Source organism: Microtus ochrogaster, unplaced genomic scaffold (assembly GCF_000317375.1).
Source record: "Microtus ochrogaster isolate Prairie Vole_2 unplaced genomic scaffold, MicOch1.0 UNK123, whole genome shotgun sequence".
Lineage (NCBI taxonomy): Eukaryota > Metazoa > Chordata > Mammalia > Rodentia > Cricetidae > Microtus > Microtus ochrogaster.
In genome coordinates, this window is record NW_004949221.1 from 558956 (window position 1) to 576401 (window position 17446).

The 17446-nt window shown below is 42.3% G+C and overlaps 2 protein-coding genes across 2 annotated transcripts in view; both read right to left on the reverse strand.

Annotated features, from left to right (window-relative positions):
* The window catches only part of LOC113455798 (leukocyte-associated immunoglobulin-like receptor 1), a 123139-nt gene that overhangs the window by 42796 nt on the left and 62897 nt on the right, over positions 1-17446 (reverse strand). The gene's annotated exons all lie outside the window — the stretch shown is intronic.
* Positions 10356-13743, reverse strand: LOC101997833 (leukocyte-associated immunoglobulin-like receptor 1). Its single transcript, XM_026778289.1, has 5 exons — positions 12033-13743; positions 11896-11938; positions 11773-11810; positions 11549-11598; positions 10356-11153 (listed from the first exon to the last, which is right to left on the reverse strand). Exons 1-5 carry the CDS (start codon positions 12283-12285, stop codon positions 11007-11009), a joined length of 531 nt encoding a protein of 176 aa, XP_026634090.1. The 5' UTR covers positions 12286-13743; the 3' UTR covers positions 10356-11006.

Genomic DNA, 17446 nt, shown 5'->3' on the forward strand with positions numbered 1-17446 from the left:
GGGTTTCTTGCATGTATCAAAAAAATGGATCCTGATTACACATCCATTGTTACTGTGTCTTTTTATTGGGGATCTGAGAGCATTGAAGGATATCAATGAGCAGTGGTCTTTGATTCATTATTTTGTTGTTGTGGTGGTGTTGGTGGCAGTGATGGAGTTGTTGTTGGTGGTGGTGGTAGTGTGTGTGTGTGTGTGTGTGTGTGTGTGTGTGTGTGTGTGTTTCTACTCTTTTGGTTTGGTTGTCAGGGATATTTTTCCTGTGTGTTTTTTTTGAGTGTGTCATTGTTTTTAACAGCTGTGTAATCCTCTATCATGTAAATGTAGCACATTTTCTTTATTCATTCATATGTTGAGAGACATCTAGATTGTTTCTAGGTTCTGGGTATTAGAAATAAAGCTTCTATGAACATATTTGAGCCGGTGTTTTTTTTGGTGTGATTGATCATCCTTTGGGTGTATGTCCAACAATGATATAGCTATATCCTGAAGTAGATTGATTCCCAATTATTCTGAGAAACTGCCACATTGATTTCTAAAGTGGTTGTACAAGTTTGCACTCCCACCAGCAATGGAGGAGTCAAATAGTTTTTAAAAAGTAAAATCCATATATAACATGAACCTCACTTTGTCTTTAAAGACCAACATAGGCAGAAAGTTAATGGATGAAAAAAGAGCTAGAGGGCAAGAAAAACCCAGGAAGAAGGTACAGAGAGGCGTCTGACTGTGAAATAATGTTTAAATAACTCACCAAAACAAATGTCATACTCTAAAGAATAGCATGTGTCATCAGAATTTGGAACTATTTTCTGACAACAGAGTCTAGATCCATTTAGCTCATAGGCCACTATGGGCCCTTGGTCTTCTTGGACACCAAGATGAAACTCAGTCCCCTTGGTTGTGTCCTCCTGGGGTTCTGGAGCTATCTGTAGACTTTTATTGGTTGTACCAAGCTTCTCCAATGATTGTCCCCAGGACCAGCAAGACTACCCCAGCCAGGACCATGTGAACATCATTCCACACCTTGTAACTCTGGATGGTAGGGACTGAAAAGGAAAAGACAAGAGTGAGTAGTCATTCTCTGGTAGACAGGACCTAACGTAGAAATCCTGAAATAGGAGTTATTAATGCATTTGAGTGTAAGAAGGCATCATCATCTGCTTCCCAGGACAGGCTCCAAAACCACAGAGAAACCCTGTCTCGAAAAACAAAAACAAAAACAAAAAAAAAAGAAGGGATCATCACAGATGTCCCTTACCTTTCGGGGAACTGATTATAAATGAAAGCAGTTTACCAGGACAGAAGAAAGAGATGAAGGAGTGTGAAGCTTCTTCTTCCATTTGGGCTGATCTTGGCATCCTGAGTCCTTTGCCTGACTTTTTGCATCAGTCACAATTCCCCTGGATGTCACTTTGATTCTGAATGTCCTCATCCCAGTTCCCAGGACCCTTAAATCACAGGGTGCACATTCAACCTCACACAGTGAGAAAATGGGTCCCAGGGACAGATCCAGCCAGAAAATTTACACAGGCAATGGATTATACTCAGCTCCAAATTAGAAGACAGTGTTAACCCCTTTGTGTGCCCCAAATGTCCCAAGAGCAAGCTGAGGATAAACTTTCCTGATGCCATACAAAAACACAGTGAGAGTGTAGGGCCTGGTGAGAACTAATCAGTAAGGTGGGAAGCTGGAATGTATTAGATGGCCATTACGATCCCCTGTATCCAGGTCCCTGACATTGACTGGATATAGAAGAGCTTGGAAATGTCAGGGTCCATGTTGTCTCTGCTATGTTCATCCAACCCTTTGTCTCTTTGTTTGCTGCAGGTATTCCATCCTCCATCTCACTTCTGAAGTCTTGGTTGGTATCATCAATATGGATGACATCAGGAAGACTGTCTTTCCTCCCTGAGGCAAGAAGAATGAGTCTTTTTAGCCTTTCCCTTGGTGTTTCTCCTGCATCCTTATACTGTGTCGAGTGTTGAGTGTACATTGAGGAATATCAGGATCCCAAGGGCTGGGCGGGTCTTATGGGGGGATTTTGGACCCACTGTATCCCTTTGCACTGACTTTCTGTACTGGCAATGGTCAGCATAATTGTAAGTGTGTTAGAAATTGTATTTATATACAAAGTATTGAGGTGAGAATTTGAACCTAACATTACTCTATTTCTCCCCACCCTCAACCGCCTTTTTCTAACATCCTTTCTCACCTTAAACTCTTTGAGTGGGATTGATAATAGACTAAATAAAATATTTACTTAACCAACTTCAAAAAATGTTAGAGGAATACGGTAAGATTGAAATTCACCAAGAGTAGGGCACAAGGAGATCTAGAGTGGATACCACTAAAAGGAAATCTAGAGTGGATACCACTAAACTTATCATGTGGACAAGGAAGCAGAGGTAGTAGTGACAGTCTGAGAATCAGAGTGTGATGAGGGTCAGCCTGGCCTCTCCCTTGTCTGGAGACCCTTTCCCACTCTGAGGCAGGATCCTCTAAAGGGCCTGTGATGTTTATATCCACTTCCCTGAGGAGTACATACAACATTTGTTTATATCTTTATGGTCATATTTTAAAATCTTCTCTGTTCATCTGCTGGAAAGAAATATAGACACATAAACACATGGACACAAAAAGCCTGCAAACCCTGGGCCTAGTAAAAAAGAAAAAGAATGGCAGAAAGTCAAATTATTCCTATTTTCACCTACAATGGTTTCTCTAGTCCCATCTGTCCCTTTTTCTATGCACCTTTAATTGCAGATAATCTATCTAGAACCAAGAAATGGAAAAACCTTTAGTAAAAGGATGGCATACTTTCTCTTCCTATTCTGCAACATTTATAAAACATAGCCAGCCCTGTTTTAAGGATTCCCATGGGTAAGAGAGCCTCCTTAGCAGATTACAGAGACAGAAAGCACTGGATTATGGCCTGACCTAGAGAGTCACTGCTTCACCTGGATATTGGGGTCTTGTCAATGTCCCCCATAAATTGGAAGGATGCCCCGGGTGATGGGGACAGCCCTAAATACCCAGGATGCCTAAGGCACAGTAGTGGAAGAGAACTGGGGAAAAGATTTTGAAACCAAGAATGAGCCCCTCTCTTTCTGATGTGGACCAGACATTTGGAGTTGATCACAAACTGGGAAAGAACCATCTCACTCGTAAGATTCAAAGTTTGTACAGTTCTGTTCAAAGACCATCCCTGGACCATGTGACAAGCTCAGTGGGAAGAAACCATACCAGTAATCACATATTACTGTGCCATCTATGGGCTCTGGTTCAGTGGAAAAGAAAGGATAACAACACGCCAGTGAAGAGTAAAGCATTCCACTGAAGAGAATCAGTGTCCCCAGCCATGTTTGAACATCAGTCCCTAACAAGCTAGAAAAGCTAGTTTTGTGCTCAGCCCAGGATAGAACAGAGCCTAGACAATCAAGATGATGAAAAAAGCTGGAGCTTCAGAGACCTGGGAACAAACTTGAGGTCACTTCTGAGACTGGAAGAGAGGCCAGGGTGATGTCCTCACAGATGACCTTCAGTACCAGAATCTCACTGCATGGGGACCAGGTGTTCTTTATCTTATAGAAACAGCAATAGCCTCCAGCAGTGACTTTACTCATTGGACCAAGGGAGAACCTTGCTGCTATCTTAGAAGGTCACATCTATGGCTCTGATATTTTCCTTCTCCATGTGGAACTGCTCAAACTCAGAAGGGCTCCTGCACATCATGACCACTGGTATCCCTCTAAGGAGCACATTGCCTGGTTCATCAAAGATGTATGCTCTGTGTAGGGGCCCTAGGATGGAGCATAGTAGGACTCTGTGTATAGGATGGGGACATTTTTCTCCTTTCATGTAAAGGGCATGAAGGAAATAACACATTACCCATATCCTCCACCACATCTGAAATCCACTTCCCATTTGCAGCACAGCACTGCTTAACTGGTGTTTCTTGAGATCACTAGTGACATTTGGAAAGTCCACTGTCATACTGTGCAGCTGTATGATCTTCTCTCTGCTAAAGAGATGGAGCCTTGCTAAGGGAGATCTCCAACAACTCACAAATATCTTTGCTCTCCATTAACTATGCAGACTTATGTGATGGTTGGAGTTACAGTGATGTTGTGCACTAAAAGATGTAAGTGGCCAAGAAAAGAGACAGGGAATAAAGAGGGAAGCTATATCTTTGGGAACCTGGAGTCGCAGGATCACTGCTGAAGCTTTAGATTTTGGAGGAAAATGACTGGCAAAGAAGATGGGTGAAGGATAGAATAGTTTTGGCCAGTTTAGCTAGATTTTGGTTTTTAATAAATGACAGTAAACATCAGAGTAAATCAAATAAGACATTTTGTTATCTAACATGGTTAACCAATAACCAGGATTAAAAAATCAGATATGAGTGGAGGAGAAACCTGCAAAGTTTAGTGTTGTAGGAGCTGCAGGCCTCTTCCCACAGCCTGGCTCCTGACCGCCTGCTAGCTTTACCCAAACTAACAACACACAAACTGTATTCTTTTAAACACTGCTTGGTCCATTAACTCTAGCCCTTACAGGCTAATTCTCATATCCCGATCAACCCATCTCTAACAATCTGTGTAGCATCAGTCTTACCGGGAAAGATTCAGCATGTCTGACCTGGCAGCTTGCTTCATCGCGTCTGGCCTGGAGAGAGCTGCACGGCATCTGAGCTCACTTCATCTTCCTTCCAGCATTCTATTCTGTTTACTCTGCCTATCTAAATTTTAACCTATCAGGGCCAGGGCAATTTCTTTATTTAACCAATGACCTTCCTCCATCAGTTTAGAGTATGTTTGGATGAGGAAACTAATGACTTAAAGTGGGTTATAATCCTTCCTCAAATCTGCATGACTCCCATCTAATGTGGTCATTGATGGAGAGGGGTTAAAATCCTATAGATATGACTCACCATCCTCCATGATAGTTGGCTGGCCCAAGAAGAACACTGAAAGAGAAATTCCAGTGAGAAAAACATCCACTGCTCAGGTTCCTTCAAATGTGATCACAGGTCAGAGAATAAGGGTGACATGATACCTGCAAATTCTGTTGCCTCTCATGAGGAAATCTACTCTTCTGTAGTAGAGTCCTGACAAGGCCCAAGAAACCTCATAGCCAATCCCGTTGGACTCACTCTGCTTCCAATTTTTATGACACACTGGAAATCTCAGGTGTCCTCGTGTTTGGCTCAGGACATTAGGCTGGTAGATGCCTGTGGGACTGAATGCACTTCTGGGATAGAGAGTAAATGGGATCTTAGACCTGTGTCTCCCACCCTTCCTGCTTCTCTGATCTGTCTTCATTCACATACTCACTGAGGACCAAGATGGAGATGGGATGCAGTGGGGGCATGGCCCAATGTCTCAGCCTGCTCTTTGCCCTGTGGTAGGAGAACAGACTCTTCACTTAGGCAGAGTGAGCTTACAGGCCTACAAATCACAGGAAAGGAGGTGCTGTAATCCACTGGAACTTCCCCAAGTGAGTTATAGAAATTCTTGTTTTCATAGATGGATGTATTGCACAAATATGTTGAAGCAATGTGTATATTAAACTTAAATACTGCTGACTTGTCATAGCTGAATACATCTACACAGAGTATATAAATGGTGCACTGTTACATAACTAATCAATAACTATCTTGCTATATTGATGGGTGGCAAAATAAGAAAGGATTAATAACAAATGGGTGATGAGTCATTGGAGAGAGGAATGATGAGTGGATAGGTGATAAATGATGTGTGTATATATTTATGAGCATGCATTTTCATGACTAATTTGAGGGGGGTTGCATGGATATGCGGATTGAGTGTTGTATGGATGGATGAATGGAAGATGATTGATGCATGGATGTTGGATGGATGGATGGATGGATGGATGGATGGATGGATGGATGGATGGATGGATATCAGAGTGGATGAATTTATTGGTGAGAGACTGGATGAATGGATGCTAGTAACATAGGTATAAAATAGGGACAAAAACCTTCCTGACTAAACTCTAAAAAACTCACATTGTCATGTGACACATTTTTCTCTCCACCTATCATACAAAGAGAAAACTATACATTCTACTTATAGCTGAATATATTATCATAGCTACTATGTAAATAAAGGAAGCTAGAAAGACAAATATTACATGATTTTAATTATTTATGTAATCAAGAAAAAGTCATATAATATTTTTATTATTGTGGAGAAATAGATGAGAGGGGAATAATGAGAACAGTGGGGTGAATATGATAAGAGTGTGTTATATGTGTAGATAAAGTGTCATAAAATCCTATATTTGTATAATTAATAAATGACAATTAAATTTATTGTTTTATCTAACACACCTGCATAACACAGGGTTATTAGATACATGGAGAACTCATTCCTGGTTTATGTTCTCTAAGGTGAGTTCCCCCTGTATTAACAAGCTGGCCCTCCATGCTTCCCGCTCCTGTAACCAAAGATAGAGGTTGTGACCTTCAAATATCCTTATTATGAGCTGGGAGCCATTTTCTGGAGACCCAAAAGCACTGAAACTCTACTGGGCATGTACTGATGGGAAGAGATTTTGAATTGCCCAGTTTAAAAACACCAAGATGGATCTGATAAAATGACTTCTTCTCTTTTACAACAATGCTGCACTTCCTGTGGTCCCTTTATGGCACAGAACAAGAGCTCAGTCAGTGTATACAGCGGGGTAACCTTATAGTCTCACCCCAAACCACTTTTTCACCCACTAATTCCTCCTTTTTCTTGTCTGAGAGACTTTGTCTGCTTTCTCCCTGTGGACTTTATGTCCAAGATGCCTAAGGTCTCAGGGTTGTCACTAAGGTAAGAGGTCTTCTTTTACTGGGTCTCCAGGGTCTTGCACTGGGTCTCTATCCAACGATTTTCTGTCCCTTCTTTCTCATTTTCCTCAAACCTGGAGATATTTCTCAATGGGTGAACTTTCACTTTGTCCTAAAGGTACAGGGATCTGTGAGCATCTTCTTCTGCCTATGTAGGCAGATGACATCTCTCATTCTAGGAGACCAGTGGTTCTATATGCTTCTGGAGAATTGGGAAGTGGGGCTTCAGTTGACTGCTTCTCTCCCCTGCCTACCCTAACCACACCAAGGTGCTCTAGCCTAGCATCACCTGCAGGAGGTACTCCAATGAGGATGCCAAGAATGTCCTCTCTTGACTTGGGAGTTACCTGTAATTGGTCCATGTGTCAAGTGGCTAGAGGTTAGAGAAGAAAAGGTCAAAACGAAGTATGCTTCACTTTTATAACCCACCCTTGCTCTCTACTCGTTCCCTCTTTGCTTCCTTGCTTCCTTCCATTCCTCTTTTCTTCCCTCCCACCCTCCATCCCTCCATCAATCCCTCCCTACTTCTCTCAAAAAAGGAAACTGTTCTCCTTATATGCAATTTCTGTCCTGTCTTCCCAGAAGCATTGCTACATGTACTGGCTGAATGAGACATGGTTCTACTCCGCATTTGTGGGGGCTCCACAGGTGCACTCTGTCCATGCTGCTGTCTCTGCTAAGAACAACTCTGTCATCTGGGTACCTCTCCCCACATGACTTTGGCAGAACCTCCAGGGAACACGTTGAAAATTAATAACAGACACAGCGAGAAGGCAAAGGTTCTGAGACAGGCTGATATCAGAAAATAACATGAAGATACGAGAGCAGGGTTGAAAAGCAGTTATCCAGAGAAATTAATCATGAGGTCAAGAAAAATAGTAGCATGGATAGATAAAATGGTTTGGAGCTGGGTATCTGCCTCTGAGCCTGAACAGAGGCTCCCAGAAAAAAAAATCATAGCCTCTCTGGTTTAGGACATTCTGACACCCTGCATCTGGGGACCATCAGAGTTGCCTTGTTTCATGACCTGCTCATACCACAATCACTTGTAGGGGAGAGGGCTGTGCAGTGTGGAGAATGACACAGAAGATTATGACCTAATGGGTGAGATACTTATTTGCTTGTTTGTTTGTTTAATTTGAGAAGGGTTTCTGTATGTAGCCCCAGCTGTCCTGGAACTCACCTTGTAGGCCAGGCTGAACCAAGATACAGGCAGCTCCCAAGCCAACAGAGGACATTCCTGGTGCCTTCAATGGAGTGCTCTCTGCTGGTGATGATAGGCTAGAGCTTCTTGGTGGAGTTAGAGTAGGCAGGAAAGACTGTCAAACTCAGAAATTCACCTGCCTCTGCTTTTAAAGGTGTGCACCATCACACCTATATTTTTAAACAGTGTTTGTTCACATTCATGGCTAGTATTCTAGTTTCTTCTCTGTTCTTTTATTTAATTATTTATTTTTTTATTTTATTGTGTGAACAGAAGCTGCTTGTCCATTTCCCAGCCTATTAATATCACAAAATAATCACACTGAAACTGTATTAATTGCAACGCTGCTTGGCCTATTAGGTTATGCATATTTCTAAGTGCTCTTAGATTTTAAATTAACCCTTTTCTATCAATCTGTGTATTGCCACATGATTGTGGTCTATTGGTAAATTTCCATCCAGTGTCTGTCTCTTATGGTGGTTACATGACTTCCCTCTGATTTTACCTACTCCCTCTATATGTATCTCTTCCAGCCTGGGTATATTCTGTTAAGTCATTGACCAAGAGAGGTTTCTTTATTAACCAATGGTATCCACAGCATACAGAGAGGAATCCCACATTATTATTACTATATATTCTTATTTATGCATTTATTAAGCACAGTACATATTTATTTTTCATTGTGTGCTAGATTTATTTATTTTATTTTATGTGTGACTACTTTGCCTGCATGTATTGTCTGTGCACAGTATGCATGCAAAAATTTAAAAAAAAAAAGGTGTCAAATCCCCCGGAACTGGAATTAGAGATGGTTCTGAGCTACCATGTTGGTGCTTAAAATCAAATCCAGGTCCTCTCCACTACAGCTGTGCTTTTTACCACTGAGCAATCTCTCCAGCTCAGATTAGGATGATTTTATATGTGTATGTTAATAGTTCTGCCTTTCTGAGCCCTGCCAAATTAACACCATCCAATTTTCCCTTCAAGAGAGGATTTCTTATTGGGCTCTTTGCAGGGGAAGGATGTTTGTTTTAACAAACACGCATACTGAAACTGTTTCTTTTGTTGTTTTTGTTTCTTTTGTTTTTTTTTCAGCCCATTATATATTTTGAAGATGCACCATCAAGATAAAAAAGAAAGTTGGAATAATATATAATATAATGATAATTTTTTTTAAAAAAATGAGACACTATAATCCCCTAGTGATCCTCTGAATATTTTACTTTTCTTTTCTCTTCTTTTCTTCTTAACAAAATAAATATAATAAGATAAAAACATCACATTGAAGTTGGACAAGGAAAACCAACAGAAGGAAAAGAGCCCCAAAAGAAGGCACAAGAATCAAAGCTCCACTCATTCAAATACTCAGGAGATGGATAAAAACACTAAACTGAAAGCCATAATAAATATGCAGGGGACCTGGTAGAGACCTCTGCAGGCCCTGTGCCTGGTGCTTCAGTCTCGGTAAGTTCATATGAGTATCTCTCTTTTTTCGTTAGTATTTTAATTTATTTTTGAAATTGTCACAGATATAAAAAACTTGGTGTGTTTGGGTTCTATCTAACTCTCAAATGCCTCTCTCCAACTCCTCAGGGGCTCTACCATTTATTATTTGTCTCACTCCAGACTTCATGTCTTTTGCAGGGAAGTGGACTGTTTTTTGAGACAGATTCTCACTATGTGGCTTTGGCTGGCCTGGAACACACTATGTATACCAGGATGGCCTAAAATTCACAAAGACCTGCCTGCCTTTGACTCCTAAAGTACCAAGAGTAAAGGTGTGTGCCACTGTGTCCTGCAATGTTCCCTTTCTAAATTACTAGTGTTGGTTATTGTTGCTGTTGATAGCTCTCTAAGTCTAATTAGTTTTGACCATATTTGCATAGGTATGGGAGTATTGAGCCTGACCCTGTGTGGGGCAGAGACACTGACAAATAGCATCTAATAGTGATTCCATGTTCCCCTGCTCCATGTGCACGAATACAATCATGTACGAGTGTGTGTGTGTGTGTGTGTGTGTGTGCATATTTGCATGTATGACTCTGCCTGTATGACCTTGTGTGTAAGTGTGTATAGGTACAACTGCTCTGTCTACTCTTAGCCTCCTCTCCCCTCTGATTCCTCTTTCCTCTTCCAAACAGTGACCCAAAGTTCAGTCATCAGTGTCTATGTCAGACCATCCAGTGGGAGGTGGCAGCTGTGCTGACTATTTGTGCTGATGGCTACACACAACAGCACACCAAGCCCTGATAGTACACACTTCAGTAAGCACAGTCTTAATCAACTAAACATATATTTTAATCAAGAAAGAAATCATAAGCATCCGTTGTAGCCCCCATTTCTCCCCTCATTTATGAAACCAATAAAGGCAGAATTTTGGTTCTCAGGGGCTGTGTGTTTGAGACCAGCACAAATTGTAGATGTTCCATCTTTAGAAATACCCATGATGCGCCCTTGATGTTCCGTTTTCAAAACTTCCCATGATGCATCCCATGAAGCCTGATGCAGAGAAGGACCTTAGCTCTCAGCTGCATGAGTACAATCCAGCCAGAGCCAGCAGGGGATCCAAGGAAGCCTTTAGAGTTCACTGGGCACATTGCAAAATGGGGGTGTAGAAGGAGAGAAATCATGCTGTTCATTAAATAATCTGGACTATGGAAGAGTCTGTAGAAACAGGTAAGTGGCTCTAACTGTGTCTCTGAAAACAACTAGGTGATTATAAAGGGGCTTTGAAGCTTACTGCAACACAGTCTTTTCCAAGGACTGATACTACCACCTACACAATACAGCTCCTAGATGGGGAACAGGGGCTTCCAGGGTCCAGTTTCTGCCTCAAGCAGGACTGGTTGGCTAGCTTTCCACACCAGGTTGATTCCAAAAGGAACCTTTTAATGGCTGCTTTGGGTTTTTCCAATAGTGACTATGTGTGTCTCCAGGTGTGCCCAGACTCAGCGTCTGATGATGGCTGCATATGTGCTGGACTCAGTCATGGTTTCTGTGCTCCATGGGGTCACATCTCCAACTGTCCTCTGTGTGAGGGCATGATGGTCCAGCTGGGCATATGTCACCTCCTGAAGACCTCCTGCATCAGGGATCTAAGAGACAGAGGCCGGAGAGTTAGAGTGGCTGTGGGGGTGGAGGTGCTGAGGAGTGGGAAGTTACCTGCAATGGCTCTATGAGTTATAGTTATGGTATCCTGTGGTTTCCCTCCCAACAGTGTTCAGGTGGGATTACATTACTTTTAGACAAGGCAGAAGTAATTTTTCTTATCTTGGATGCTCTTTCTGGGGAAAGTTAGCTGCTGTGGAGAGCTCTCCTGTCTGTAGCCATTGGAATACATCAATAGGGTCAAGGCCTGAAGTGGCAGCAGAATCTTTCTGAATGCTTCTGCTTCAAGGTTCATTACACAAGAGTCCAAAGCCTTGTTACTAAGCTGCTAATTTGGGAGCATTTTGTTAGTTATCACTAGATCATGACTACAAAAACCTACCAAGGTTTCTGTTCTTTTGTCCTCAGGAAGCAAGTCATCTGTGACTATGTCTACAGAAAAAAAAAAGACGTAAGATAAGTTCTCTTTGGTAGACACTAGGAGACAATATGACCACATTATATCTCATCCCAACTAGAACCCTCTACTATGTTCCTGAATGTTTTCCTTCCCCGTTGCTTCTCAGTGAACTAGGTAACCCCTTCCTTTCTCCTCACATTCCTTACCTGGTGTGCTCTCCAGGCCTTTAGTAACTAGGCTGAGCCTAAGGGGAAAGGATAGATGAATATTGGAGACTATTTGGGGGCAAAGGACTGGGCAAGGACATGGGAGTTATTCCTGGACCTTACCTCTTTTGCAGACTGTGCTCCTGGCTCTTGCTGTTTGGGAGCCCTAAGAATAGTTAGCAGTCAATGTTTAGGAGGGAGGTCTTCTTTGCAGTACTCCCACCAGTCCACCAAAGCCAAGTGTCACAACAGATACCTACCGTGCTTTTTCTGACGGTGGCTGTGCAAGCAGAAGAGAAGGAAGAGGAGAAGACAAAGGAGGAAGACCACAGCGACCCCAATGAGAATATAAATGCTGTTTGTCTTCAGCCGGGATGTGTCTAGGGAAGATGGTAACCAGGTTAACAGCAACATGCATTTATTGAATGTCCACTGCATAGCACACACATACTGGGTGGTGTTCATGAATGTGTTAATATATAAGATTTCACATGCATAGTAGTCTGGAAACATTTAATCATTTTCCTCATGTTACCCATCAAACATATTGACCTTCCTTGTGCTCTGGAACACACTAGCTGCTGGTAGAGTCATTTAATGACTCAGCAGCCATATGTAACTAATAACATCCACTCTGGTTCCCACAGATAAGAGCCCTCACCTCGTGACTGAAGTCATGTAGGAGAACATTGTCCTCCACACTATGTAGAACTTTGCTGAGACGGACAACCAACAAGAAAGGAAGCAGGGCTCCCTCAGCACAGTCCCACTCGGGCTCCCACTGAGGTCAAGAATCCTCATCTCTATATGTTCCTCAGGGTAGCCACTGATAGGAAGGAACTCAGTCCCAATGTTGTCTTGTTGCCTGGTTCCCTGCAGACAATGCTGCCCTTGCAGCATTTAGTGTCCATCCTTTCCTCTCCTACAACAATTACCTCTTTCCATTTATTCACTCACTGTACCACCTCACAGGCAACCACCCAAGGTGGAGCCCACCTGTCCCCTCTTCTTAGATGGTACCCATTTCCCTTCCTTACTCCTCAGGCAGACTCTTCAATGTCCTTTAAAGAAAGTCAGATAACATCCCTTTAGAGGCTCTTCCCTTAACACCTGGCCCGCCCATGTCCAATTCAGGACCTTACCTGCTATTCTGTCCTTCCATGTATCTTATTGCAACTTAATTATATACATTGTATGCACACCCATGGTATATTTATAGTTATATGTTCCATATGCAAACAGAGTTACACGTGCCGTGTCATGATGTTACAATTAACCATGGACCTTTGGTAAGATGGTAACTGAGCTGAAACCTTTCTGTGCCGTTTTGGCATTGTGCTTGCCCTTAAGTTTTGGTTGCCTGCAGCATTCAGAATAGCATTTGTGCAGGACTGCAGTCTAGAAGTTGCTTGCTCTATACACCATATGGTCAGGTATGCAGGGGATTCTGCCTTCTAAGCTGGCTTAAATAACATCTTGTTCATACTATGACACAATGGGCTACCACTGATGCAATTTTCTCAGAACACAGGTGTCACATGACCAAGTGGCCTATGGACATATATCCCAGAACAAAGGACCATTCTTAAGTGACAGTTGGCAGTATATTCATATGTAATGTAAATAAGCACAGCTAGGGGGCTGTAGACACAGAGAGAGGAGTAAAGCATTTGGTGTGCAAGAGTGAGGACGAGTGTTTGGTCCCCAGAACCTACAGAAAAGTCAAGTGGACATGACAGGCAGAATGTAATCCAAGTGCACAGGAGACAGAGAAAGGGAATCTGTTGAGCAATCTGGCTAAGCAAACTAGCTGAAACAGTGAACCTTAGGTTCAGTCAGAGATCGCACCTCAATGTGGAAAGTGGAGAACACTCCAGAAAGACATTCAGCATCAGACATAGACCTACACACACATAGAAGCATGTATGTGAGCCAGCACCCAAGAACATGTAGTACACAACATGCATTCCTATACAAAAAAAGCCAGAAAGCAAATTTGAAATAAAATATTACTTTCTATCACATAAATTAATATATAAATAACATTTATGTTATCTTCCAAACACAAATTATACATTGCTGTCCTAATAAATGATGTGCATGTATATTGTGTTATACTAATAAATGATTTCAGTTAAGCTATAAATTACAAATATGAAATAGCATGTGATATTATTTAAAATTGACTAACTTGCATTATATTCATGTAAAAAGATACATTGTATTGTTACATCAATAATATTGTTTATTTTAATTATAAGAAAATTACATAATTCAATATAAATTTAGTTTTAGATCTGAAATTTTAATGTGTTTCTGTCGTTCATTTTAATTATCTCTCCAGTATGCCCACAACGGCAGGGCCATTTTTCTTCCCCTGCTGTGAGTGTCTAGTTTGACTCAGTTTCTAACTGGTATGTTTAAAACAAGGGAATATTTGTTTAAAAAGTCAAAAACAGGATGGTGATCCAGTATGTTCAGCTAGGAAACTCATCATGACATGCCCCATCACAACAGCACAGAAAAGGGCTCCGCCAGAAAAAATCACCTTGCTACTCTCTATATCCCCACCCTCTATGTCTCTGTCCACCATCCCAGCTGCCTGAACTCAGAGCTTGGCTTCACAATAGCACAGCCTAGATCAGAGAGACCACAATGACTCAGGGCCACATCTCCTCCATACACGGCTGTAGACATGGAACTCAGGGAGCTGCACAGTCTGATGGCTTGAGACACAAGGAGTGAAAAAAGCTCATTTCACATCCCACAGCAGCTCAGACTGACTGTCTTTCACAAACCATGCCCTTCCCACGGCACTTTCCTCGCAGGGATCCTTCCATCTTTGTCAGACACAGACAGTGAAAAAGTCCGTTTAGCTGGCATGGAGCCTGCGCTGGCAAGGAGAGACCTCATCTGCGGGATTGCACAGAGTAATGGGAGCTGAAGAGATGGCTCAGTGGGTAAGAGCATTGTCTGCTCTTCCAAAGGTACATAGTTCAATTCCCAGCAACCACGTAGTGGTTCACAACCATCTGCAATGAGATCTGGCTCCTGGTCAGTCTTCCTCGTTATCTTAGATCATGAAACCCCAAAAGGACAGGAGAAGAGGAGGAGAGGAGAGGGGAGGAGAACTTGAGGGAATGGGATAGTCAAGACGGGGGAAGAATTGAGACAGCAAGGAAAGAGATATCTCAATTGAGGGACCCATTATGGGGCTAGAAAGAAACTTGGCACTAGAAAAATTCCCAGGAATCATCACAAGGATGACCCCAGTTAAGACCCTAAGCAATAGTGGAGAAGATGCCCGAACTAGCCTTGCCCTGTAGTCAGATTGATGACTATCGTAAATATCACCATAACTGATGAGATAAAAGCAGAGGCAGAGACCCGCATCGGAGCACTGGGCTGAGCTCTGAAAATCCAGTCCAAGAGTATGAGGAGTAAGAATATGAGCAAAGAGGTCAAATCATGACGGGGATACCCACTGAGACATCTTACCAGAGCTAATGGGAGCTCACCAACTCCAGCGGAACATGGTCCTTCTAACAAGGACCAAAGTAGGCCTTCTACATGTGGGTAACAGTTGTACGGTTGGAGCAAACTCCGGGGTCACTTTCTGTGGGACCAAAATTTATCCCTACTGCTTATTCTGACTTTTTGGAACCCATTTTCTTTAAATGGATACCTTGCTCAGCCCAGATATAGGAGGGAGGGCCTTGGTCCTTACTCAAAGCAATGTGCCTTACACTCTCTAAGAAGTGGATGGGGGTGGGGTGGGGGAAAGATGGAAAGAATGGGAGGAGGGGGGAGTGGGAACTGGGATTGGTATGTAAAATGAAAAAAAGATTGCTTTTGTTCTAAAAATAAAATTAAATTTAAAAAAGAAATTTATCCCATTCCCCCAAGCTCTCCCCAATCCTCCCCTTCTCCCTTCTCTCTCCCCATCTCCCCTTCCCCCAACCCCCCTCCCCCCTGCTCCCAACTTTTGCCTGATGATCTTGTCAACTTCCAATATCCAGGAGGATAAATATATGTTTTTCTTTGGGTTCACCTTCTTATTTAGCTTCTCTAGGATCACAAACTATAGGCTCAATGTCCTTTGTTTATGGCTAGAATCCGCTTATGAGTGAGCACATACCATATTCCTCTTTTTGGGTCTGGGTTATCTCACTCAATAAAGTGTTTTCTATTTCCATCAATTTGCATGCAAATTTCAAGATATCATTGTTTGTTTGTTTTTTTTTTTTACTGCTGAGTAGAACTCTAAAGTATATATTGCCACACCTTCTTTATCCATTCTTCTATTGAGGGGTACCTAGGTTGTTTCCAGGTTCTGGCTATTACAAATAGTGCTGCTATGAACATAGTTGAACAAATGCTTTCTGAATGTGTCTGACAATGAGGGCTTACTGAGAAGCCAAGGACAATAGCACTGAGTTTTGATTCTACTGCACGTACTGGCTTTGTGGGAGCCTAGTCTGTTTGGATGCTCACCTTCCTAGACTTGGATGGAGGGGGGAGGACTTTGGACTTCCCACAGGGCAGGAAACCTTGACTGCTCTTAGGACTGGAGAGGGAAGGGGAGAGGGAGTGGGGGGAGTGGGAGGGAAATGAGAAGAGGGGAGGAGGTGGAAATTTTTAATGATTAAATAAATAAATAAATAAATAAATAAATAAATAAATAAATAAATAGAAAATTACAAAATGTAATGAGGCTCAAACCACAAGATGGCAGTATAGACTTGTAGAAAACTGAAGTCTGGGGCGTCACTGCTAGAATTGCTTCTCTCCTGGAGTCTGCAGATCTTGGTATCCTTGACCAAGAACGTTAATTTTCTCCATATTTAAAATATTCTGGGCATGGTGGGAGTATGCCATTAATCCCAGAACTCAGGAGGCAAAGGCAGGAGGAGCTCTTTGAGTTCAAGGTCAGCATGGTTTATGTTACAAGTTCCAGGACTTCCAGGGTTATATAGAGAGATCCTATCTCAAAATTAAACAACTACAAAAAACAAAAGAAAGAAGAGAGGAAAAAATATTATTAATGACACCTTGATGGCTGGCTCCAACATCAGAATATCAACCAAGCATATAACCTGTAATAAACTCCAAAACCAGCAATGAGGCAGGGTGAAGGATTGGGAACTGATGAGGAGAGCTATGTAGTCCCCTTCTCTATCCTAAATATTGATACAAAGGGGGTGATTGGCTCCATCACTCAGGCACAGACCATGGGAAAGACCTGAAATGACAGGACAGGGAAAACTGAAAACATGGCAGAGCCCCTCCTAAATCATCCTGTTAGATATTGGTCCTTCCTTCTATTCCTACCTCACTCACTCTGCTTGGCCTCACAGAATAAGCACTGAGCAGCTCCTGGTAAGATGTGGGAAGACAAGGACATGGACTAGAACATTTTCTGTATCCTGACTCCATAGACGATTCCATATGAAAGAACCCACAAAAGAATAATCCAGGCCTGTCAACCAACATTCTCTGGACCACATTACCTGCTTAGTGAGATGGTACCACCCCAGAAGAGATATATTCCTGCAGTCACCACAGGCTTGAACTCAGCGGAAAACCAGGATAAATCACCATGCCCAGTGAAAAAAACATGCATCGCCTTGAGAAAACTCCCACCATTGATGGGGCTCAGTCAGTACCCAGTAAT

What these genes read in the sequence shown, in the direction of transcription:
- LOC101997833 (XM_026778289.1), bottom strand. Translation starts at nt 12,285, where the DNA reads ATGTTTCCAGACTACTATGCATGTGAAATCTTATATATTAACACATTC. An exon ending in AGGCCTGGAGAGCACACCAG is followed by an intron (nt 11,599 to 11,772) that starts GTAAGGAATGTG and finishes TTTTTTCTGTAG; the next exon opens with ACATAGTCACAGATGACTTG. An exon ending in ACAAAAGAACAGAAACCTTG is followed by an intron (nt 11,154 to 11,548) that starts GTAGGTTTTTGT and finishes TCTGTCTCTTAG; the next exon opens with ATCCCTGATGCAGGAGGTCT.